General features: G+C 45.4%; 1 protein-coding gene across 1 annotated transcript; it reads right to left on the bottom strand.

Annotated features, from left to right (window-relative positions):
- Positions 1-1,355: 1,355 nt before the first annotated feature.
- Cmpk2 (cytidine/uridine monophosphate kinase 2) lies at positions 1,356-12,023 on the bottom strand. The gene is made up of 5 exons (XM_021179025.3): positions 11,149-12,023; positions 9,663-9,777; positions 6,987-7,188; positions 3,986-4,219; positions 1,356-3,173 (listed from the first exon to the last, which is right to left on the bottom strand). Exons 1-5 carry the CDS (start codon positions 11,821-11,823, stop codon positions 3,056-3,058), a joined length of 1,344 nt encoding a protein of 447 aa, XP_021034684.1. The 5' UTR covers positions 11,824-12,023; the 3' UTR covers positions 1,356-3,055.
- Positions 12,024-24,176: the final 12,153 nt, after the last annotated feature.

Below are 24,176 nucleotides of genomic sequence, written 5' to 3'. Positions count from 1 at the left end.
ATACAATGTGTGCTGGTCTCCCATAGAGCTCAAGGGTAAACAGTCCTGGCTGGTAGATGCACTCTGTCACCTCACCTCGAACTTTCCTCTCTCAAGCCAAAGTTCTGATTGTCTTCTAACCAGCAAAAGACAGAGAAACATTACAGACCCAAGCATGCTCTGTACAAACAACAGTCCTGGAGTGGCATTATCAGTACCTGTTGGTCACACATCGCCAGCCAGACCACATTCCGAAGCTCACATAGCTTCAAGGGGTTCCAAGCCATGCAATCATGTCTAGGAGCCTGTGCTTCCTTCCATTTAAGACTGTTAACAGGGGTCTGTGTTACTTTTCCCATTGTTGAGACAAAATACTAGACAGGGGGAACTTAGCAAAGAAAAAACTCATCTCAGCTCATAGTTGAATATGTATGGTTCATCTTGGTGGAAAGGCAGGGGAGAAGAGTGAGGTGGCAGTGCATCTGCAGTCAGGAAGCAGAGGCCAATGAGTGCTAGTACTTAACTCATTTTCCCCTTTTCAGCCAGCCCAGGATCCCATTCGAAGAAATAATGCTACCATTGTTAACAGTAGATCTGCTTGCCTCAAGTACCTCCCCTACATACATGACCAGAGATCTGTATCCTGGATGATTCTAGATCCTGTCAAGTTGTCAATCAATATTAATTAGCACAGTAGGAAAGTGGGGTACATGAGTGTGGAGGAGCAAACCACAGTAAGTTACACCTTAGGTACATGAAACCTATGGGCATTACTTCCCATCTATTTTGTGTACCCCTGAGCAGCAAAGATCTTTTCACTCCACACACCTACACCTATCCTGCTCCCCGCTGGAGATTTTCTCCCAGCTACTATCTGAACACAGCAGGGACAGAAGGAAAAGGGAGCCATATCCACTTGATAGCCATCATGTTCCTTCTACCAGACCCAACCAGTCAGACACATCTAAGTGCATGACAAACTCAGACCAGGGTTCTGTAGTTTTAGCCGCCATGTGCTATGATGAACTGCCATTATTAAGCATGAAAGAAAGTATTATGGAATAAGAATACGGCTCACCGTACAGTGAGAAGAGCTATGCATCTTGGTGGGAGCCCCTGAGTTATCAAATGTAAGTCATCTACAGATCAGTTGGACAGAGAATGGAATTTTTAAAATCCTTTTGATATTTTGTAGCGTGAAAATAATGGTCAAAACAAATCCTCCCTCACCAAAGTCCATTGACCACAGAGTCCACTCAGCGCCAAACTCACAGCCTCCACTTTCTCACATACATAAGAACCTTTGACTAAGGAAAGATGAACTTGCAGGGAGATATTCCGACAAGTGTGTCACTCAGCAATGATGACAAACAGGGTTAGGAATGTCAGAGCAAGTTTATTCACTGTCAGGTTTCATGAAGAAAGCATTATGACTTTTCAGCCTCTGGTGCAATCATCTCAGAGAGGCTTGAACAAAACCCTTTGTGGAATTAGCTGCCACATTACAGAGAGCCTTAATGTTATTTATCAGCTTAAAAATATGTTTAACAGAAGCAAAGAATATATCTATATACATGGACACATTATTTATAAGTTATACATAGTCCCAAGGTGAAAAATATTGACATGTTAATATTAAATCTTATTATAGTTTAAGATTAGGGTAAACCTTAGAAGGCTTTCATATAATTTAATATAGTTACTTGGGAACAGATTTTTCTTAAGAAATGGGATGTGGGATCAAAAATGATGTAGAGAGGCATCAACATTTGAACTGGAATGTTAAATAATAGTCTGGTCCAGCCACCTTCTTGTGACCAAATCTGACTTAATTCCTTTTATTGTTTAGTTGTTTGTTTTTCTGTTTATATTTTTCTTCTTATGGTACTGGGAATGTACCCCAGATTCTGAACCCAGGGATAGAATATTTAATACCATGTTCTACTATGGAGTTTCACCCCTAGTCCTCTTTGTAGTTTTTTATCTTGAGACAAGGTCTTACTACACTGCCCAGGCTAGTTCTGAACTTACACGTAGAGCTTTCAATTCTCCTTTCTCAGCCTCCCAAGTAAATATTTCTATAGTTCCACCAACTTCCCCCTTTCAGATCAAACTACTGACATTGTCAACGTTAAATGACTAAGCCAAGGCTACAGAGCCACCAGGCTTCTCCTCCGCAGCTCTATTCTCTATCTAAAGAGCCCTCGAAGCTGACTTCACATGCAATCAGAAGACATTCAAAGTGCATGATAATTTACTACGAAGTCTCGTTCCAGAATCCACGGTGCTTATTAAGATAAATTAAATTTGTGTAGTGAAAACATTGAGCAAACGCTACATTTAGCTCCTTGGCCTCGGTTTGTGTGAGTGACTCACACACAGTTCCTACACTAAGGAAATGCATGATGTAAACATCAACAGAAACAAATTGGTGTGCAGCGCATCCCGATCAGTGCAGCCTGCTCATTACACTTAGAACAGGATTGCAGAGCTGAGAAACGGAATACAGATACAGACACGCAAAAGAGAACAAGAGGGGTTTGCAGCACTTGCAGTTCAGGGGAACACATCTATCAATGCTGAGGTGCTCACTCAGGGCACTGTCCAAGGTGTTCTTTGATCCTCTGAAGTAAGAGCAATGGCTTCTTTCCAAGTGTCTCCACCCATGAATAGCTCCAAAGGAATGTCCTCGGATAGCCAGCTCTGTGATAATCCTTAGTTATAGGGCTTGGGATAAAAACAAATGATGCTAGCTCATCACAATTGATCAGTGCGGGCCAAAACTGACATCCTTAGCTTCCAGCTGCAGGAAGTCCTGCAGCTGGCTCACCACTGGATCAGAAAGTTGGGGTGTTAAAATATATCCCAAGAAGTTGGTACATGGCCAGGCAGAAATGAATCAGCAGTCGCAGCTGGCTCGGTCAGTCAGAAGGAAAGCAAACTGCTCACTCTCCAATTTGTTCCACCAAATATGCTCATACCCGCTAAATCTAAGAAGCCACATGGCAAGTGATGGGTTTCAGTGCATCACACAGCTCCTCTGGTGTAATGAGGAACCTGGCCAGAACATCTACAATTAACGACCAGAACTCTGGATCAGCTGTAAAACCTTCTGCAGGACTGTCTCTCTCGAGGGGCTGGCATCCACCAGATGGCAGCTTGGGTTCTCCATACGCTGGTACGTCATTTCCACCCTGAAGGCAAAGAGAGAGGGAAGAAGTCAGTCTCCTCTCCCACCCAATTCATCCTGAAAAAGCAACTTTCTTACCTTGTTATTGCAACTTGGAGCAAAACCCCATCTAACTCAACTTGGAAGCCATCGCTGCCTCTAAACCTATTCAGTGGGGTTTGTTCAATGAAGGATGATGTCCGCAGTGATGCTTAATTACTGACAGCCTTGCCAATCATGTATCCTGATCCTTTCTTATCAGTTTATACTCAGAGGTATTAGAAACACAAGCCAGGCCCAGGGTCTCTCTCTTCCTGCTGCCTGCCTATGGATCTGAATGTAGAACTCTCACCTCTGTCTCTAGCACCATGTCTGCCCGCATGCCACCATGCTTCCTGCCATGCCAATGATGGACTAAACCTCTCAACTGTAAGCCAGCCCCAGTCAAATGCATTCCTTTATGAGATTTGCCCTGGTCACGGTGTTTCTTCACAGCAGTAGAATACTGACTAAGACAGATGCTGGAGGTCAAACCCAAGTCCTCTTGCTTGTACAGCAAGCCCGTGGCTCATGGGGAGTATGTCCCTAACCCTGAAACTATGGGTCTTAATCAAGGTCCCACTATTGCTGGCATAGAAACCCCACTGTTTTCAAGTGGCAAGGCAAATGTCAGATGATAACAAGCACAGAGACAGGGACTAGAATGGCTTAGAGGACATTGTCTCTCTTACTAGAAGCACAGGAACTGTGCCCTTCACTCACATCCTAAAGCAATTCGGATCTTATCTCAGAGATGGCAGGGACTTTGACTACTCATATCACCCCAGGGACACTTACTTCTGACGAAACACATTATTGGCCTCAAGTTCAGCCTCTTCTTTAGTTTTCTCCTGGCCCCGGTCCTGCAGTCTCCGCACTCTCTCCTCAGAATTCACAGTCAGCAGCAGGACCAAGTCAGGCTTCAGCAGGTCCCCTGGCCACTGGTACACAGGGTGGTGGGCAGGGGGTAGATACTGTAGGCCTCCACTCACCTCAGTAGCTATGGCATAGGTGGCTGTGCTATGCCAGTACCTGAGAAACAAGGCAGCAATGAGGTCTCCTCTTTGGAAGGAGTTAAAATACCATTTGAGGGCAACAGTCAAACCAGGCTGCCTCTGCTGAAAGACTTCTCAGCACCGCACAAGTGAAATATATTTGGATAGTTGTTTTTTGTTTGTTTGTTTGTTTATGTAGAAAACACAAAACTCAGAGTCAACAACAGTAATAAAGGTGGACTAGTCATGAAGTCATATATTCAATTAAAACTACAATATACCCTAAGAACCCTTCGAGCCCTTTAGTACACTAACTTCTGTGTAGCTGTGAGGTGGGGATGATAGACCTGCTCAGCAGTGTCTTTGTATTTAATGCTATATCCTGAGCTAGTAAAATATGGAGGCCTGCTCACAGTCAGCTATTGGATGGATCACAGGGCCCCCAATGGAGGAGCGAGAGAAAGTACCCTAGGAACTAAAGGGGTCTGCAACCCTATAGGTGGAACAACAATATGAACTAACCAGTACCCCCAGAGCTTGTGTCTCTAGCTGCATATGTAGCAGAAGATGGCCTAGTCGGCCATCAGTGGAAAGAGAGGCCCCTTGGTCTTGCAAACTTTATATGCCTCAGTACAGGGGAACGCCAGGGCCAAGAATGGGAGTGGGTGGGGAGGGGGGGAGGGGAGGGGGGACTTTTGGGAGAACATGGAAATGTAAATGAAGAAAATACCTAATAAATAAAAAAAAAATACGGGAGGCCTGAGAAGTTCCCATACTGTGCCAAATTCAGATTACCCATGAAATCCATGTTCAGGAATGGAAGCTACAAGACCCCTCATCTCTTCACAAATGTCTACTTGTCTGACTGTGCAGTGGTAATTAAGCAGAGAGGAGACCAAGTCAGGCATCCCCCAGTAGAGACAGCCATGGTCATAAATGGAAAGAAGTCCAGCGCACTATTTTGAGGATTCCATCAGCTATCCACAGCCTACAGAAAAGGGTTTTGTCTCCTTGTGAGGTATGGACCTTTCTTCCAGCTTGGACCATGGACCATCTTCACACCTTGTCTCCAAGCAAGGGTGATACCATCAAATAGCAAAGTCCCTTCTCTGCCTTCACAGTTCTGCTCCATGAAGGCCCCATACAGAATCTATGTTCCTCCTTCAGCTCCCCATACGCAGGAGGAGACTCTACTAAGGTACTGCTTATTGGGGTCCACAGCTATTGTTTCAGGTGTGAGATCCTATCTCCCCCACCCCTGGAGCTTGCATCCCTTTAGTAGGCAATGTTTCTTAGTTACCTCTGTATTCTCAAACCTGAAAACTACAAAACCAGCACATGGTAAGTTTGCAATAAGTGAGTATTCCTCGTGTCTGTTAATGAATGGCGTTTATTACTATGCAATAATTAATATTCTTCATGGGAATTGATGCATGCATACATATATCAATGGATAATATTAACTAATAGATACGTAAAATTATGATATTACTAGAATGGGGCTCAACTCTGTGTGTCCCAACAAATCTTGTCCAGGTGCTGTCACCAAAACCAACAGTGAACAGCAGGAAAGGGGTTCCTGTCACTATAGTCAAACCAGGAAGACAGAGGGACCTGTATTCTTAGCTTGGTCCTTGAGGGTACTGACATGAGTGTCAATATTAAGCAAGGAAAAGGTAAAAATGTTGAGATACAAGATACACCCATAGCTAGTCAGTCTTGGTCTAGATATGACCTGGTTGACCATAAACTTGGGATCAGTCAAGAGGGATGTGGTTTCCTTGAGAAATTGCTATTGCCTAGTGGTAGACTCAACACATGCTGGAAAATGTTCATCTGTGATACAGACATAAGGTCCTAGAATCAACGGTAACCATGGTTGAGAATGACTCAGAGCAAAGGGGACGGAGGTGCTAAGCATTATATATACAACTTTAAGTTACCCAAATTACTCAGGATTTAGTGAGCATTGTGAGGCCTCCACAGACCCACATGTAAAGGGTTATTAGTGAAAGCACCCCCAGGCCTTTGTTGCAATCAGATTATTTATTCTAATATAAAGTGAAAGAATGCAAAGCTTCATATCTGACATCAAAGGAGAATCACCTATATTACGTACTTACCATAGAAACTTAAGTTCTCAAGGAAAATAAAGTTGTTCCCAGGTTTGAAGATTTTCCAAGGCTGAGTGACCGTTTAGGCTGAGTGATCACAGCAAATCCTATTATTGTCTGCATTTTTAAGTTCCCATTTTTAATAGTTTTGGAACTTCTCAGAAAGGCAAAGAACACAGTGGAGTCCACAGGATAAGCCCACTGCATTAGCCTAGAGGTTGTTGTTGATTATGTTGGTAAGAAGAATAATGTCTGTAAGTTATGGCCTAACCTTTCTTTAAAAGATTTTATTTATTTATTTATTTATCTTATGTATATGAGTACACTGTCACTCTATTCAGACACACCAGAAGAAGGCATCAGATCCTATTAGAGATGGTTGTGAGCCACCATGTGGTTGCTTGGAATTGAACTCAAGGACATCAGGAAGAGCAGTCAGTGCTCTTAACCACTAAGCCACCTCTCCAGCCCATGACCCAAATTGTAAGATCCATGTTCCTTACTTAAACTGCAGAAACTGATTCTGACCTACCCAAGGCACTATTCCAGGTATTAACATGATGCAGACAGTTAATAAATCATAGACAGTATTCCTCTTGTAATCATAACACATGTTCACAGTTGAGCACCTGGATATATATGCAGAAGAGAGTGAGTCACATTTTAGGGAGAAGGCATCTTGCTACCCACCTGTCTACAATAACAGGAAAGTTGGTTGATTCTTTAGCTATTTCAGAAGCCACGAGATAATTGCCCAAAGAATAAAAGGCTCTTCGAATGATAGTAGGTTCATCATCAAAGATCTTCCTCCACTGGCTGATACAGGGGGGTGGCGACTGTAGGAGGACAGCCTTGAGAGACTCTGACACCGACTGCGTCAGTGTGGTCTTTCCTATATAAACAGAGCAGAACACTTCCTAGCTGAAACTGGCCATGGTACTCTCAAAGGTTAACATTAACCTATTAACCAAGGAAGAGCAAAGGTCCTCAACCTGTAATGTCCTGGGTTGTATAAGAAAGCAGGCTGAATAAGTCTAGAGGAGAAAGCCAGTAAGTGGCATGCCTTCAATGGCCTCTGCTTCGGGTTCTACTTCCAGGATTCTATTTGAGTTTTGCCCTGACCTCCCTGCATGATGGGCTGTAAGCTATCATATGGAATAAACCTTTTCTTCCCTGAGTTGCTTTTTGGTCATGGTGTTTATAAAACATCAGACATCTAACTAAGACATTCTCCTTTCTCCACCTCCCTCTGGGCCCCTTCACGTTCTGCTGCTGCTTCTGCTCATTCCTCTAGAGATCCATCTGCTCCAGCCTTGTAGTCCTTCTGCCTTGCTTCTCTCCACCTGCTCTAACCCCACTTCTCAACTTTCCTCCAAAAGCCACTCTGCTATCCCTGCCACCCCCTCCACTCTTGCTACTCTGGGCTTGACATTCCATTCTGCTTGGCATTTGGAGCTCCTCGGTCTGGCAGGTCAAGTCCCTTCTTTAGGGTATATTTAGGTCTATCTCTGCTCTCCTCTTTGCATAGCCCTGGATGCCACACTGTTCAGGGCCACTTCCTGGGCCCATCTCAGATGTCCCAGCCAATGTCTGGAGCACAGGACTGCAATGATAAGGCATAATCTACCCTAGACAGATGCTGTTCTTGGACCTCCCTGAGCTCCAACTGTTTACACTTACAGCCTTTTCCCCTCTATCATATTTAACATTCAAAATAGCAAGGTTTCATCTCCAACTGCTCATTTACTGTTCTTACAGATTCTGACAGTGTTGACCTGCTGTGTGTGCTATGAGAAAACGGTCAACATATACCGTGTTCTGAATGCCCAGTTCCACAGCAGAGTATTCATTGAGTCACTGAGCAATAGAGAAGGTAATGGAGCCTCCTTGGTGGGGCTGAACCCAGGATGAAGCAGCCAACCCTTTCTCCTCTCCTTGTTATCACTCTCTGAATTTCACATCTGTGCGCACAGGGGTGTGAGGTTGTGTGGTTTTTGTTGTTTTGTTTTGTTTTGTTTGTCTTACAGAATCTGAATTATCTCTAAGTACAAAATAAATTATCTAAAATAATAAATACCCACTGAAAGATGGACAGCTTGTGTTAACCTTCTAGCTGTGGCTGAAACAACCAGGACTACATCTTTGATCAGTGATGAACGCCAGCTGAATGCAATTCACACTGTTTCTCCCACCTGATGACTTGCAGGCAGAGCCAGGACAGTGAGCTACAGCCATTCCCCTGCCCCAATAACACAAGAGGTCCCATGAGGAATGGACCTTTGAAGTTATTAAAGAGAACAGTCTGGGACCAGGGATGTGGCTTTGTGGTCAAGCACTTACCTAGCATGTGAAATCCCTAGATTCAAACATCAGTACTGAGGCCCTAGTTAGTGTTCTGTTGCTGTGACTGCAACTGACCAAATCTATCATCAGGAAGAAATGAGTGTATTTCACCTTACAACTCCCATCTCACACTCCATCACTGAGGGAAGGCAGGTTAGTAATTCAAAGCAGGAGCCCAGCAGGCAGGGGCTAAAGCAGAGACAATGGAGGAGTGTTGCTTACTGGCTTACTCCTCTTCCTGGGTTGCTTAGCATGCTTTCTACATAGCTCAGGACCCTCTGCCCTGGGTGGCACCACTAACAGTGGGCTGGACCATCCCACACTAGTCTTCAATCAAGAAAACAAAAATGTTTCTACCAAATTTCCTACAGGCCAATCTGATGAAGGCATTTTCTCATTTGAGGTCTCCTCTGCACAGATGACTCTAATTTGTGCCAAACTGACAAAAACAAAAACAAACAAACAAACAAAACAAAAACAAAAACGAAGCAATGTAACCACCAAAAAAAAAAATTATAATCCAGTAGTCTGCATCCATCCAAGTGACTCAGGAGACATCTGAAGCATCCATCACCACCAGCCTTTGCCTGGGCTTGAATGTTCTGGTTACAAGGTTAACTCATCCCCATACTCTGACCCCTTTTGAGAAGCCTGGGAAGCTTCTCCATTCCCTCCTCCTCCCTACCGCACAGTTTTCTCCAAGAGGAGGCCTCTCAGTGCCCTGTGGCTCCTGGACGTAACTTGTTGGCTAAAGCACTGCACCTCACCCAGTCAGTGCTTCCCCCTTCCTTGTCCACATGACCTAATGTGCTCTTAGATCTAATCTTGGTTCTTAGAATACAGCTTGGGCATGGCCTTGGGTGTCTTCTGGAGACATCAGCAGAGCAGGACCCTCCTCGGAAAGCTCCACTAACTTGTCCTTGTGTCCCAGGGTCAGCCTGGAATTGATTATTTCAAGAACGACCTCCTGCAACCGCTCAGTCTGTGGCATTGACAGAAAACTGCAAAGCAGTGTTTGCTTACCAGTGGCATCCAGTCCTTCGATGGCAATGACCTGGAACTTCCCTTTCTGGATCTCCTTTGGGCACTGGTCAACCAGGTCAAGCACTGCCCGGGCTTCTGGAATAAAGGATGTGCACTGTAGGGAGAAAAAAAAAAAAAAAAAAAACCTGTGCATGAGCAAGGAAGTGCTGGGGCTTTGGAGAACCTGCATCTGCCAAAGACACCACTGCCCAATGCTAGAGAGGTCTGTTCCAAATTGAACACAATGCCTAGAGCGTGGGATCCTAGTATTTAGAAGTTGAGACAGGCTCACAAAAAGGCTGCAAATGTCTAGGTTACACAGCCTCAATCCTTCATTGGCCAGCTTACCCTATGGGAAGGACAAGTAGACATGTCATTCCAGCCACAGCCACAGTGGAGCAATAGATCCTGTTGCCATAGGAGCCATAGGAGGCCTGGGGAACTAGAACCACCCTATAGACAAGCGCATCTGCACCCTCCCCACCACCAGCAAATGCGCACTTGTTCCTGAAGGCCCAGAGGCTGAGAAAAGTGCTTAAAGCTGCAGCAGCCGTATCTGCTGAGAATCCGAAGTTCCTCGCTGTTCATCCCCACATCCCATGCCCCTAAGACCTTCATCTGAGGCCCACTTTCATTCACTGGCATGCTCCCTGGAAGCAAGGCACACTCCAAAGAGCTTTGTAAGCATTAGACTGGTCAATCTCTGTAAATGCTTCTGCTATTACCACCTTATGGACTAAGAAAAGTGAGGCAGAGTGTTGGAGAAACGAGCTGAAAGTGAGTAATTGACAAATGCCAGACATCCGATCGTCTGCCCGGCTGACCAGGGGCTTTTTGCCATCCTCTAGCCCTGCCCCACCATTTGTAATACCGTATTAACTACAGAAACCAGCAGGCCCCAAGCACTGCTTGGGTGTAACACAATCTTAGGCTTTTTCCTGGAGACTCTGCCAGAAATCCCTTGTCCCTCCATCACAGGAACATTTACAGATGACAGGGATGTGTGTGTTGGGGATATGGGGGGATAAAAGCAAAAAAAAAAAAAAAACCTTGAGCAGTTGAGGGACCACATATGGCCCACAAACCAGTTGAATTCTTACACTCTCTGATGCACATACCATGTCCTGCACCCCAAGATCCCAGATTGGTAGCAAATGCCCAACAAATTATCCCTTTATCTGGCTGACTTCCTTCTCCTGATTTCCAGGGGACTCTCTACTCCCCCTGCAGGCTTTTGAGAATGAATGTATTAGCAGAAAGCATTGCTCAGCCAGATAGGTGTTGGATGCACGGGACAGTAAGTTGACAGAAACCTACACACGAAATATTGAAGGCAGCATCAGTGTCTAGCACAGAGCCTACCTGTGTTGCCTACACCACCTGGCTCATGAATAAGAATAAACAAACCAAGCAGAAAGCACTTGATTGGCCAACCAAAGTGCTGAGTCCCCAGCTCCACTCAGTCCCCAAGGGAAAGAACTCTTACCTCCTCCAAGACAGCCCTTGCCGCGTCCCGGTCTTGGAACACCGCAGAGTTGAGCAGATCTGGCAGCAATGGGTGCAGATGAGGTTCCAGGGCCGGCAGGACGCATGCGCAGTCCACCTGCACCTGCCTGTCTCCCTGCAACTCCCACAGACGCTGCCACAGCAAACCCTGGGAGTCGGCCTGGAACTCGGCCAACTGCGGGCGCGCCGCCTCCTGGCACGAGCCCAGAAGCTGGAGCAAGTCGCGCCGGGTGTCCGGGTGGTCGCTAGGGTCCCGCAGCAGGAAGCCATGCTGGGCTTCGCCGGCCTGATCGCCCGGACCATAGCCCAGCAGCTTGCTCAGCTGGCATCTCTGTAAAGGACCCCGGCGCAGCTGCTGCAGCAGGCGCTGGTGCACCCGGGCCGCCTGCACCCGGGGCCCGCAGCCTTCGCCAGGAGCCAGGGGCACACACAGCGCGTAGCTGCGCCCCGGGGGCCCGAGCAGCTCTGCCAGGCGTGCATCCCTGTGGTCTGTTGCGTCCCCCAGGACGAAGTGAGTCAGGGAGCAATCAGGCAGCTCCACAGTGAAGCGCCGCGGCCGAGCCATGGTCCCCATGCAGGCCTGGTGTCGCCCGCACAGCCTCCGCGACAGTCGCCCGAACCACAGTGGGGCTCGAGGGCGGCTTATTAGGGCCATGGGTGTCCCGGGCCGCGCCCTCCGCCACGCCTCGGAAACGAAACCGCGGTGACCACACACCCAGGATCCCCGGAAAACGAAAGTGAAGGCAGCTGTGGCTGAGACCTCCAGTGTGGCCGAGCTACTCCCGGGCTTGGGCTTCTCCTCCCACCACAGACGCGCCTTTAACCGTCGGCAGCGGTTAGGAAATTCTGGCCCTGGGGCTCTGGCGGGTTGCTAACACTGATGTGGTCCCCTGGCAACGCCTGCTCTTGAGAATTCCAGCCTCTCCTGAGGAATCAGCTTTGTCTGGCTTGGTTCTGTAGTGGCAGGTGATCCTGGCCCCAGTTTTGGACCTCTAGGATACTTATTTCTGTTGTATGAGGACTTGGGGAGCTGGAGAAAGGCTCAAGAAAACACGCCACCACCACCACCACCCACACACACAGAAAGAGAGAGAGAGAGACAGACAGACAGACAGACAGAGCTGACCCACCTGTGCACAGGCCCCTGACCTTCAGGTACCTGGCCTCAATTTACCTTGCAGTAACTTTTCCCCAGGCCTGAAGCCTGTTTGGGCAGCTTTTCAACTTTGCAAATGAGGGACTCCTCCGGGGTGCCCTTTGCTCACATGGGATGCAAACTGGGATGTGTGACCAGGTTGTCACATTTAGTAATTGCCAATCAAAATTTCCTGCATCAATGTCCTGTGTTTGTTTTGAACTCTCTCTCTGTCTCTGTCTCTCTCTGTCTGTGTGTGTGTGTGTGTGTGTGTGTGTGTGTGTGTGTGTGTGTGTGTGTTTTGGCTATGTTTTAGGAGTCTTAAGACCGTCTCAACCTTGCTGGTTCACAGTAAAGATAGGTGTTTCAATGAGGCTCCCAGCTTAAGATTTATCTCCCACACAAGGAAGGAGTAAGGCCAGGGTGAGCAGGCTGTCAGTTGTGTTGGTAGAGCAAAAAGATGCAATGCACAACTGACCCTGGAGTGAGCTGTCCAAGGAACACAACACCTCCGGCAGTTAGCTACAGGGACCTCTGTGAAATTACTGCCTGGAAGGCCTGCTAGAGTCTCAGAGTCTCAGATTATAATTGTTGGAAATAAATATTTTTGGTCACACACACACATTACACACACACAATCACACACGGAGAGACACAGAAGTGAAAGTAACCCTGCAAGACAATTTGTTTGTTTGTTTGTTTTTAGGATATTCTTTTTTTAAATTATTTTCTTTATTTACATTTCAAATATTGTTCCCTTTCCTAGTTTCCCCTTCGAAAATCCCCTATCCCCTCCCCCTCCCTCTGCTCCACAACCCACTCACTCCCATTCTTGGCCCTGGCATTCCCCTGTACTGGGGCATAGAACCTTCATAAGACCAAGGGCCTTTCCTCCCACTGATGACCAACTAGGCCATCCTCTGCTACATATGCAGCTAGAGCCATGAGTCCTACCATGTGTTTTCTTTGTGATTTAGTCTCAGGGAGCTCTGGGGGTACTGATTAGTTCATATTGTTCCTCCTATGGGGCTGCAAACCCCTTCAGCTTCTTGGGTACTTTCTCTAGCTCCTTCATTGGGGACCCTGTGCTTTGTTCAATAAATGGCTGTGAGCATCCACTTCTGTATTTGTCAGGCACTGGCAGAGAGAGCCTCTCAGAAGACAGCTTTATCAGGCTCCTGTCAGCAAACTCTTATGGGCAATAATGTCTGGATTTGGTTGTTTATGGAGAGGAATGGATACAGAAAATGTGGTACATTTACACAATGGAGTACTACACAGCTATTAAAAACAATGAATGTTTGAAATTCATAGACAAATGGATGGATCTGGAGGATATCATCCTAAGTGAGGTAACCCAGTCACAAAAGAACACACATGATATGCACTCACTGATAAGCAGATATTAGCCCAGAAGCTCAGAATGCCCAAGATACAATTTGCAAAACACATGAAACTCAAGAGGAAGGAAGAACAAAGTGTGGATACTTCACTCCTTCTTAGAAGGGGAACAAAATACCCATGGAAGGAGTTACAGAGACAAAGTCTGGAGCAGAGACTGAAGGAATGACCATCCAGAGACTGCCCCACTTGAGGATCCATCCCATAGACAATTTGTTTTTGGAAGTGTGCATAGAGACCTAAAGCTGCCCGGACAGCACACCAGGGCAAGGAATTGCTTGGATTTTGTTTCAATGAAGGTAGCAATCTGTCTCTTCCCCCATTGACTGGAGACCAGCAGATTGGCTAACATGTAAGAAATCAAGGCAGAGAAAACGAAGAAAGGGGGGAAGAGATCATCCGCTCCCGGCCACCAAGTTCCAGAGATGGAGCGGGAGGGATTTTCATTTTTAAAAGTTGCATAAAACAGAAAGAGGAAGATGAAACTATCTGAAGTCTCTTGCATAGAAGTTTTACAAACTCAAGAGATTTATAGAATGTTGACCATTGGTGAGATAGCTACTTTTGGTGTAAATCAAAACAAAATATTTCTTTCATACTGACCCCACTACAATGTGCCCGATAGGCCCTACCAGTTGAATGAGTAGCTTAGGCCTTTGTGTGCCATATTGGAACAAGTTGGTAAGGCATGTACACACAGCATCCACAATCACTGTCATAGAGACCATCAGAGGGGCTGGGACGAAAACCTACAGCACCTCTTGGTTCCTGTGGGCACAGTTAATGAATTGACACTTGCATTCACATCAATAGTCATTTTTTTAAAATTGCCTGTATTGGTTTGAATGAGAACACCCCAGCATTTGAACACTTGGTCCCCAGTTTGGGAGAGGTACAGCCTTGCTGGAACTAGTATGTCACAGGAAGGAGGGGAGGACTTGAGAGTTCGAGGCCCTCTCCCACTTTAGTTTATTCTCTCTGCTCCATGCTGGTGTTTGAAGATGTGAGCTCTCAGATTCCCTCTGCCACCAAGTCTGCTGCTTGCTGTCATACTTTCCAGCCACGACGAATCCTTTTCCTTCTGAAATCAAAGTTAAAATAACTCTTCTATAAGTTATCTTGGTCATGGTGACTTATCTCAGCAACAGAAGGCAATCTCATATGAAAGTTGGTACCCTGGAGGCAATACCCCACTCAGCTAAGTTTCCAACTTGGAAAAAGAATAAGGATTTTTCAGCTCTCAGAAAGCAACTTCAAACAAATGCTGCTGCTATGGTGGCTCAGAGGGCAAGGGCCCATCACAATTTGACAAAAGAGCTTGGCAGTGTTGTCCATATGATGATGGATTTGGGGACACAAAGAATGAAAAAGTGAAGGAATTAGGCAGTTTCAGCGAGCCACTGAGACCAAGAACGGTGAAAGGTAGGGAAGTCCCTTCATAAATAATCCCTTAGAGGGCAGTATCCCCCAATAGAAAAACTGAAAGTAGAGTCTAGATTGCAGGAGAAACTTCTGGAGTCTCCTACAGTAAAGATGTCAGGGCCAAGAGCCAAGAGACATCTAAGAAAACAAACAAACATAACCAAAACAAAAACCTGCACAAAGCGGGAAGAACAAGCTGAAGAGAAAGAAGTATGTTGCAGACAACACAGCTGAGAAGACAGAGCCGTCAAAGCCTCCTACCCTGGATATGGAGTTACAGGATTTGGTGTTTGCTATGGTGGGTTTAGGCCTTGCTTTGGTCCAGTATTTCATCTTTATGATCTCATTTCTCCCTTCTGGAATGGCAGTGTGTATTCTGTGTTATTATATGTTGAAAGTAACTTGCGGTTTTTTTCTTTTCACAGCAAATTATAACCAAGAGATTGGTTAAGTCGCAGAAGAGACATTAAACTTTTGAAGGTAGACTTAGTGTACTTTGGATTATGATAAGGCCATACTCCCGTTAGACCCAGGGAGTAGAATATGGTGGTTTGAAGGAGAAATGTCCCCTACAGAGTCAATATCTGAAGCTTGGTCCTCACTTGGTGATGTTGTTTGGGATAACAATGGGTTTAGGTGGTGTACCCTTGCCAAAGACGTATGTCACTGTAGGTGGGCTTCGAGAGTTTAAAACCTTGCCCTACTTTGTCTAGCTTGTGTTTGCATTTGAAGATGTGAGCTCTCATCTTCCTGTTCCTGCTACCATGGCTGCTGCCTGCTTCAGGCTTCCCTGCCATCATGGAAGTCCCTCTGGGACTACAAGCCAAAATAAACTCTTGGTTTCATATGCTGTTTTGATCACAGTGTTTTATCGTAGCCATGGGAAGCAAATTAGAACATCACATATGAACTTTTCTTATGTGAAAACCAAAACAACAGTGTTGTACAACGCTATTCAAGTTAGAATCCATAAATGGCCAGGAAAACAACAAAACAAAACAAAAAAAAAAAACAAACCAAACCAACAACAGCAACAACAACAAAACCCCCTCCACATACTCTAAATAGCTGAGAGTCAAATTTTTGAGTGCCAGTTTAAGATTCCTAGGCATGAGCATCTGGTGGCGCTGGGCAGTCCGGACTGAACAACTATTCCTGTATCAATTTCCCCATTTGCGCAGAGATGAGAAGTAGAAACTGAAAAAACCCTTCAAGAAGTTCCTGTGGGTGAGTAAGTGAATGAGCTAATAAATCAATGAGTGGCAGGTATGTATTCAAAGAAATAGTTATTATCTGCAGCACTTAGAGAATTTGCTTTCAGTTTCCCAAGGCAGGAAAAAGTAGTCACTTCTGTTTCCATTCTCAGCGTTGTCCCATCCTCAGCACTTCCAGAGTCCGGGAAGTAAAAGAGGATCAAATTATTCTAGACATGTGTGAGTGTGAGTGTGCATGTGCGTGTGCGTGTGTGTATGGCTATGTGTATATATATGTATATGTATTCAAACATGCATATACACGCACATATATATAAATCAAGAAGGGGTAATACATTTCAATGTAATAATCAATATATTGTAAAATGAAAAATGGCTCAGGTTTTGAAGTCCCTGTTAGCTAAGGTTTCTCTAGTCAATTCAACTCTAGGAAATAGAGAAGAAAATCAAAATCAGAGCTGTGAGAACACAGAGAATGAACAGGACTCTCCACAGAGAGAAAATGTCATATAATTGCACACCAGTCTGCATACTGGACGCTATGTCTGTGGGGAGATTTGTGGGGCTCTGCCCTGGCTGGAGCAGTCAAGGAGTTGTGCTCTCTGAGGGGCAGGGGGGAGTTACAGGGAGCAACAGGGAGGCGAAGAACAATCACGGTCAATGAGTGGGCTTGGGGCCTGGGGGGGGGGGCTGGCCAGCTAGGTAAGATGGCTAGGAACCAAGGTGGGGGCCACCCAGCAATAGGAAGTACCCAGGCAGCTTTTAGCAGCCAAAGTTTCAAGAGAGGAACAAGAGTGTCACAGCTCTCATATGACAGACGCTCCCAGAAGATCTTGGTGAGACAATTCCCACACCTTTATTTCCTCTGGATAAGGCCTTATATACATTTTGGGGTGGTTTTTGGGTCTGACAACAGATGCTTTCTATTGGCTTGGTCTGAGATGTTAGGGATGCTTCATCTACATGTGGAGGGGTTTGGGTCTCTGCCCTTATGTGACTGATTGTCACGATCCATTCCATGGGATGCTGTGGTCTCATGACAGGGGCCTGGTCTGGAGCTGGTGAAGCACCTACCGTCCTCTGGTATGAGGTGCTGGGAGTTCTGAACCCACCTCAACTTTACCAAGTTTCCTGACACAATTCACCGCCCCACAATTACATACTAATAAATGTGGATGTCACAATATAAATAAAGAGGTGAGAAAATGAGAGTCAACCAAAGAGATTCATGAAGAGTGTTGATGATAGAATCCAAATTCCAGGTCAAGTGCAGTAAAGGGGTTAACAAGCTCTGTGCCTGTATATAAGTACCAAGGAGAGGGGAGAGTCTTCTAGGTGACTCTAAGTCAGGCCCAGCTGATACCAAAACTGTGCATCACAATGCTGTGCTTTGATCACTGATGCACTCTCTGTGTGACGATTCGGTGAGGATCTCCTAAAGACTATGATGTTTGTAACTCAGTGAACAGATTCCACAGTCCAGAGAAGCATTCTAAAGCCTGCTGGAGCACTATCCCCCCCCCCCACCAGAGTTCATGGAACACGTTAAGAACGCACAAGTACTCTGGAATAAAATCCCTGGATTAGTAAAAATGCTGGTGCCTTTTGACTGTTGTCACAACCTGTTTGGATGGTTTTCAGTATGAGACTCCCAAGGAAAAGAGAGAAAACAGGGGCCTCTCAGATGTCAGTCATGACCCACACCTACCTTCAGCAGTCTTCAGAAGATCCCCTCTCCCAACTTGACTTTGGTAAGCTCTGGCTTGGAGTAGACATTGTTGTGCCAGGGAAATGTTAGTGATCCTCCAAAACACACACAGGAGCCGATCTGATGCAACTCACAGCATGGCCTTTACTATTTGAGCTGGCTCAAGCCACCACCCCCTCCAAAGCACCACCATCACACAGGATGGTTTTGGTGGAGGGGAGCCCCAAATGTTTATTGGGGCAAGGCTTTATAGTAAGCAGCAAAGGAGTACATGTGCAAACATCTAATTGGAAACCTCCAATGGCCTTTTACATAATTGGTTGGTGCTGGAAGTCATATCATAAACTTAACTTCTGCTCCCCTCTGCTTTGGTGGTCTTTAGACAGGCTTGTAACCTGGGGTGCAAATTTGTTGGGGGGATGACCTGGAGACACTGGTCTTGTTGGGGGTCTTTTTGGGGATTAGCCTAAAGACTGGAGCTTGGCTCAGGTTTTGTTGGGGGGCAACTTGGAAACTAATGCTAGATATCAGCCTCTTCGTCTACCTGAGTTCAAACTTAGGTCAGGTTCTTTAAAATGGAGTCCAAAAGCTTTGGAGTCTCAACACCAGTCCTGAAAGGATGCTGCTATAAGTCACAGTCCTGAAAAGATCTAGAATCAGCCATAACTATCAGGACTGGCCTTCAAGCCATTTCAAAGAGCAGTTTGGTTGTAAACTACCAATGGGCCCAAAGGTCAGATTTACGAGTTTTACATGTCTGTACTTATGGCTCTATTGTAGCTTAAGGCAAATGTTTACCTAAGTTCTGTAGAAAGTCTGGGATGTGGAGAGGTCCTGTGGGTGGGGTGTGTGTGTGTGTGTGTGTGTGTGTGTGTGTATAATCCCAGTACTTCTAAAGATAATAGTAGTACAAGACCAGAGAATCCCCCAAAATATATGGACATAGTAACCTGATGTCCACAGTGTAACAACAGAAGAACCTGTCTAAAGAAGGTAGAATCAAGGAGCAACCCCCAAGGCCTCCATAACCCCTAACCCCTCTGACCTCCATAACCAAATGAACTCCCCAGATTATACAGAAACAGAATATGCACTTTCATGATCCCTTCTCTCTGTTGGGAAAGGAGTTAGGATTGCCCAGCCTGCCTCCAGAACACTCAAACGACAAAAGACTGAGCTGTGAGCTCTGGACAGCAGAGTTGTAACTTCCTCCATTGTATTAGTTACTTTTTCAGACTGTTGTTGTCAAGCCCATGACCTGCACCCATTTAAGGGGAAAAGAATTCCTGTTGGCTCAGGGTATGATGGGAGATGGTAGGGAAGGCACCCAGGCTGGAGCATGAGGGGCTGGTTGCACTGTGTCCACAGTCAGGAAGCAGAGAGAGAGGAATGTGGTGCTCAACTCCTCTTTCCAGTGTTATTCAGTCTGGGCTGCAGCCTACGGGTGCCACTCACATCCATAGGTCTTCCCTCCTCAGTTAAGCTCCCTGGAAACATCTGAATATGAAAACACAGAGATATTCCATCCATCGTGACACTGAATCCAGTCAAGGTGACAATGAGGATAACTATCGCATTTATATTTTACTGACAATTGTTCATATTTTTATATGACAATTTCATACAGGAATCTCAATTAATGCACATCAAAGAAAAGGAAGATGAGAAACTGAAGTTTGTCTGAGTACCTGAATGAATGAATGAATGAATGATTGCAAGAAACCAACCTGCACAGCGAACTCTTACCAAGAAGATGAGTAATGCTATTATGGAAGTCAGTTATGAAGCAGTTAGCCAGTGTTTAAACCCTGGCTGAGATCTTGCTCCCTGACTGAGCTAAGTGTCCTAAGCTGTACTGTGAATCAGCAAGCAAACCGCAGCACAGGGCCAGGCTCTGAAGCAGAGTACACATTCCTCACTCTCCCACGGCAAGCTCTGCCCTTAGTGCTTAGCCTGCACCAGACCCCTTGATATCACAATGCCATGAGTGAGTTAGGCATGACTATCCATGCTTACCAGATATAACACAGGGTCAGGCAGACAAGGGGCTAGGTATAGAGCTAAGATGCAACTTCCTGCTTAAACACAGAAAACAGATGTCCCCAAATATGATACTAAATCAAGTCAACTTGACAATCACATTTATATTTCATTCACACTTGATGAAATTGGTACATGGCAGTTTCACATGCCATCTCAATCAGTAAGCCTCAAAGAAGAGGAAAACAGCTTGAGAGAAGCATGCCTGAATAGAGGAATGAATGACACACTCAAAAATAAATCTCATGCAGGTATCCAAATCTACCCCAAAGTTTGTGATTCCAACTTAGCTGGGACCTACCACAGAAATATTTTCTCTCACACTAAAGCATCATAGCTATGCGACCTTTCAGAAGGCATTTCTCAAGTTGTGCCAGAGATTGCAACACCTTTATTTCCACCTCTTTCCAGGGCTCAAGTCAGATGACCCTGGCATAACTGACCTCATCAGATGACTGTGGCATAACTGACCTCATTAAACACTAGGACTGTGCTGCAAAGTTTACTTTCAGTTTCCTGGTACAAAAATAGCAGAAGTTTCTGTTTCCATCCACAACAATGGCTCAGGGTAGGCAGTGTTCTGTTGCTCCAGGAAAATGAGTGTTTTCCCTTTTCACAAAAATAACAGGACATGTTTACTGAGGAAAGAAGAAGTTCACAGCGCAGTAACTAGTCCTTGAGCACAATACCTCGGCAGCATCACCTAGCCTCTGAGCACAGTACCTCAGCAGCAGCACCCAGACCCTGAGCACAGTACCTCAGCAGCAACACCCAGACCCTGAGCACAGTACCTCAGCAGCAACACCCAGACCCTGAGCACAGTACCTCAGCAGCAGTACCCAGCCCCTGAGCACAGTACCTCAGCAGCAGTACCCAGCCCCTGAGCACAGTACCTCAGCAGCAGCACCCAGACCCTGAGCACAGTACCTCAGCAGCAGCACCCAGACCCTGAGCACAGTACCTCAGCAGTAGCACCCAGACCCTGAGCACAGTACCTCAGCAGCAGTACCCAGACCCTGAGCACAGTACCTCAGCAACAGCACCCAGACCCTCAGTACAGAACTTAAGCAGCAACATCTGAGTACAGAACCACACCCAAGAATCAGTCACCAGATTTTTTTTCACTTTTCACAGACATATATAATATTTATATTCTGATAAAAAGGGAATCTAGTACAGTTTAATCAGAAGTCTGTTACACTTCCTAAGAAAATGTGAAAATGAGGCCTGAGGATATGGCTTGGTTGGTAAAGAATCGCCATGAGGCATGAAGACCTGAGTTCAGCGCTCTAGCACCCACATAAAAAGCCAGGTATGGCAGCCTGTGCCTACAGTCCTAGCAACAGGGAAGGCAAAAGTAGGCCGACCTGCTGGAGCTTGCCTAGCAAGTCCTAGGCTCTGGCTGTCTCCATATCCCCAGTGCTGGGATTTCAGTCAGGTGATATCAAACATGCCATTATTTCCATAGGTTCTGGGAATCCAATTCAGGTTCCCCCATTTGTAAGGTGTACAAATGAGTATGGTCTTTCGTTCTGTGAGCAGAACAGATTCACCTCGTTGCCATTTTGGAGCAAAGATTTTTCTTATTCGCCAATCAGGAAAACAGTTCAGTGATAACCAAGGCTGTAATAACAGAGTAGAGCTATTGATGTGCCTTAGTAGAAAGCAGCAGCGGGGAAATGTCACAAGACCTCCACTTGGTGTATAGCGGTGACTCCTCCTGGCTCCCACTAACTCAAGTGATCTTGGGAAATGCTAGGATATATGGGAAGTTTAAGGCTAACTGAAAGAGGGGGTCTGCATGATGCAGTTCCCATGACATCGTCATCCATGATGGGATGGGACTTGGCCAAGGTGCATTTCTTTCTAAGCAGCCCATTTCTAAAGCTCTGTTAGTCCAGTAAACTCACTGGCTCACCAAACTGGACTTTGCTGGAATTGTACATTGGTCCTTCGTTGGTGCCCTAACTGAGATGAAAAGATACTGAAAAGATACTGGTTTTCATCTCCTTAGGAAATGTTAACACAAGTCAAGCCCTTTACCAACAGACCCTGTATTGTGACCTCCCCAGACCCTGTATTATGTTTTCTTTTACATCAGCCTGTACATGGACCTACAACTTAGCTATTGGGGTGAGGGGAACGCTGTAATGAATGTGAGCTTACTACAGTCATGTCTCTGTCATACTGACTCTTTACCTTGGATACCAGATTTGGTCATTCGGTCCCCGGGAAAGTTTTTTTTTTTTTAATCTGGCTGTCCCAACAAGCTGTCCTTGAGTCCTAGTCATGAAAGTTATCACAGGAAGTAGCTCCCATGTGGTTATTCAAGTTGAACACGTGCACATCAAAATCTGGAACAATGAAGTTTATGTATATGCACAGGAATAAAACTCCACATATATAACTGTTGCATGTGAAAAAAAAAGTTCAAAATGTGTCTAGAATCATTTCCAGGTCTGTAAGTGTGGATGAATGGTACATGAACATCATTGTCATATTTGGTCCATGTCCCCAAGACCCCTTCATCACATGCTATGCAAATATCCCCAAATCTGACAAACAAACTAAGAAATAAGAACCCCTTCTCATATCCAGTTTGATAAGGGACAGACAAACTGCATTCTCTTTATTTACAGGAGAAAGCAGATGCCTTAGAGGCAAAGGAGGCAGAATGGGAAACAGAGTATCCATGCGATGTTAAACAGACAAACTGTTCCATTTGGAGAGGCTTTAAAGATGACTAAAGGATAGAGACAGAATTTCAAAGCCTGGAGTTGGTTCTTAATGTGCCTCAAACAGCACTTACCAACTCTTGCAGGCTTGCATTCGTTAGCCATGGCATTGTAAGGACCTTCCTTCACTTAGGCTGTCAGAAGACTTGCATGCACTCTCTCTTCTTCCCCAGACACTGGAAGAACTAGAAACAACACAAAGGAAGTAGCTTGAGGAACACAGAGCGCCCAACGAAAGATGTCAGAGGGACATCAAAAGAGGAGAGGTCCAGCGACTGAGCCAAGCAAGTTAGATGTGTTGCCCCAAGGGACCTTATTACTGAAACACAGGAGCTTTGCCTAGAGGTGAGGCACCAGCCACGTGCTGCAGACAGAGTGTGACTCTCAGGATTGTCGCATTGTACCATACTGGCAAAACTTTAAATGAAGGGGTTTGAGAAATATTTACTCCATATGCCCTTTAATAACATAAAAAGAAAGAACCAATTATTAAGGAATCAAGTTTTAAAATGGCTATGCTCACAATCATCCATTGGACAGAGCACAGGGTACCCAATGAAGGCGCTAGAGAAAGTACCCAAGGAGCTGAAGAGGTTTGCAGCCCCATAGTAGGAACATCAATATGAACTAACCAGTAACCCCAGAGCTCCCAGGGACTAAACCACCAATAAAAGAAAACACATGATGAGACTTGTGGCTCTAGCTGTATATGTAGCAGAGGATGGCCTAGTCAGTCATCATTGGGAGGAGAGGCCCTTGGTCCTGTGATGGTGCTATGCCCCAGTATAGGGGAATGCCAGGGCCAGGAATGGGAGTGGGTGGGTTGTGGAGCAGAGGGAGGAGGAGGGGATGGGGGAATTTCAGAGGACAAACTAGGAAAGGGGATAACATTTGAAATGTAAATAAAGAAAATATCTAATAAAATATAATTTAAAAAGTAATTAAAAAGAATATAAAGTTGGGTAGGTAGAGAGGTGGAGAGGCTCTGGAAGGGATGGAGAAAAAGAAAACATGAAAATATATTGTATTATTGTATTATTATATTGTAGTCAATAGAAAGTTTTAAAAAAACATAAAATGGCTAAATTTACTTTGCCAAATTTCTCTGGCGTGTTTGCCTGGAATATACCAGTCCTGAATCCTTTTGAGAGAGTTGTCAGGCACTGTCAAGGTCAGCATACACCTGATTTGTTGCATACCAAGTTATAAAACTCTAGGGTTTTGGTGAGTTTGTCTTGTTTTGTTGTTTTGTTTGTTTATTTGGGGGTGGGTGGGGAAAGAGAGCAGAATATTTAAAAATTGTTGAGTATGCGTAGATAATCATTGTAAGAGGAAAATGCATATATTTTGTTT

This window comes from Mus caroli, unplaced genomic scaffold, assembly GCF_978045245.1.
Source record: "Mus caroli unplaced genomic scaffold, Mus_caroli_1 scaffold_14, whole genome shotgun sequence".
Lineage (NCBI taxonomy): Eukaryota > Metazoa > Chordata > Mammalia > Rodentia > Muridae > Mus > Mus caroli.
The sequence above is the reverse complement of the archived record's forward strand: the minus strand, read 5'-3'. Positions and strand labels throughout refer to the sequence as shown.

Coding starts and splice junctions, on each gene's coding strand:
- Cmpk2 (XM_021179025.3), bottom strand. CDS start 11,823: ATGGCCCTAATAAGCCGCCCTCGAGCCCCACTGTGGTTCGGGCGACTG. Junction 4,220..6,986: donor TTTCCTGTTATTGTAGACAG/GTGGGTAGCAAG, acceptor CTTGTTTCTCAG/GTACTGGCATAGCACAGCCA. Junction 3,174..3,985: donor AATAATGTGTTTCGTCAGAA/GTAAGTGTCCCT, acceptor CTTTGCCTTCAG/GGTGGAAATGACGTACCAGC.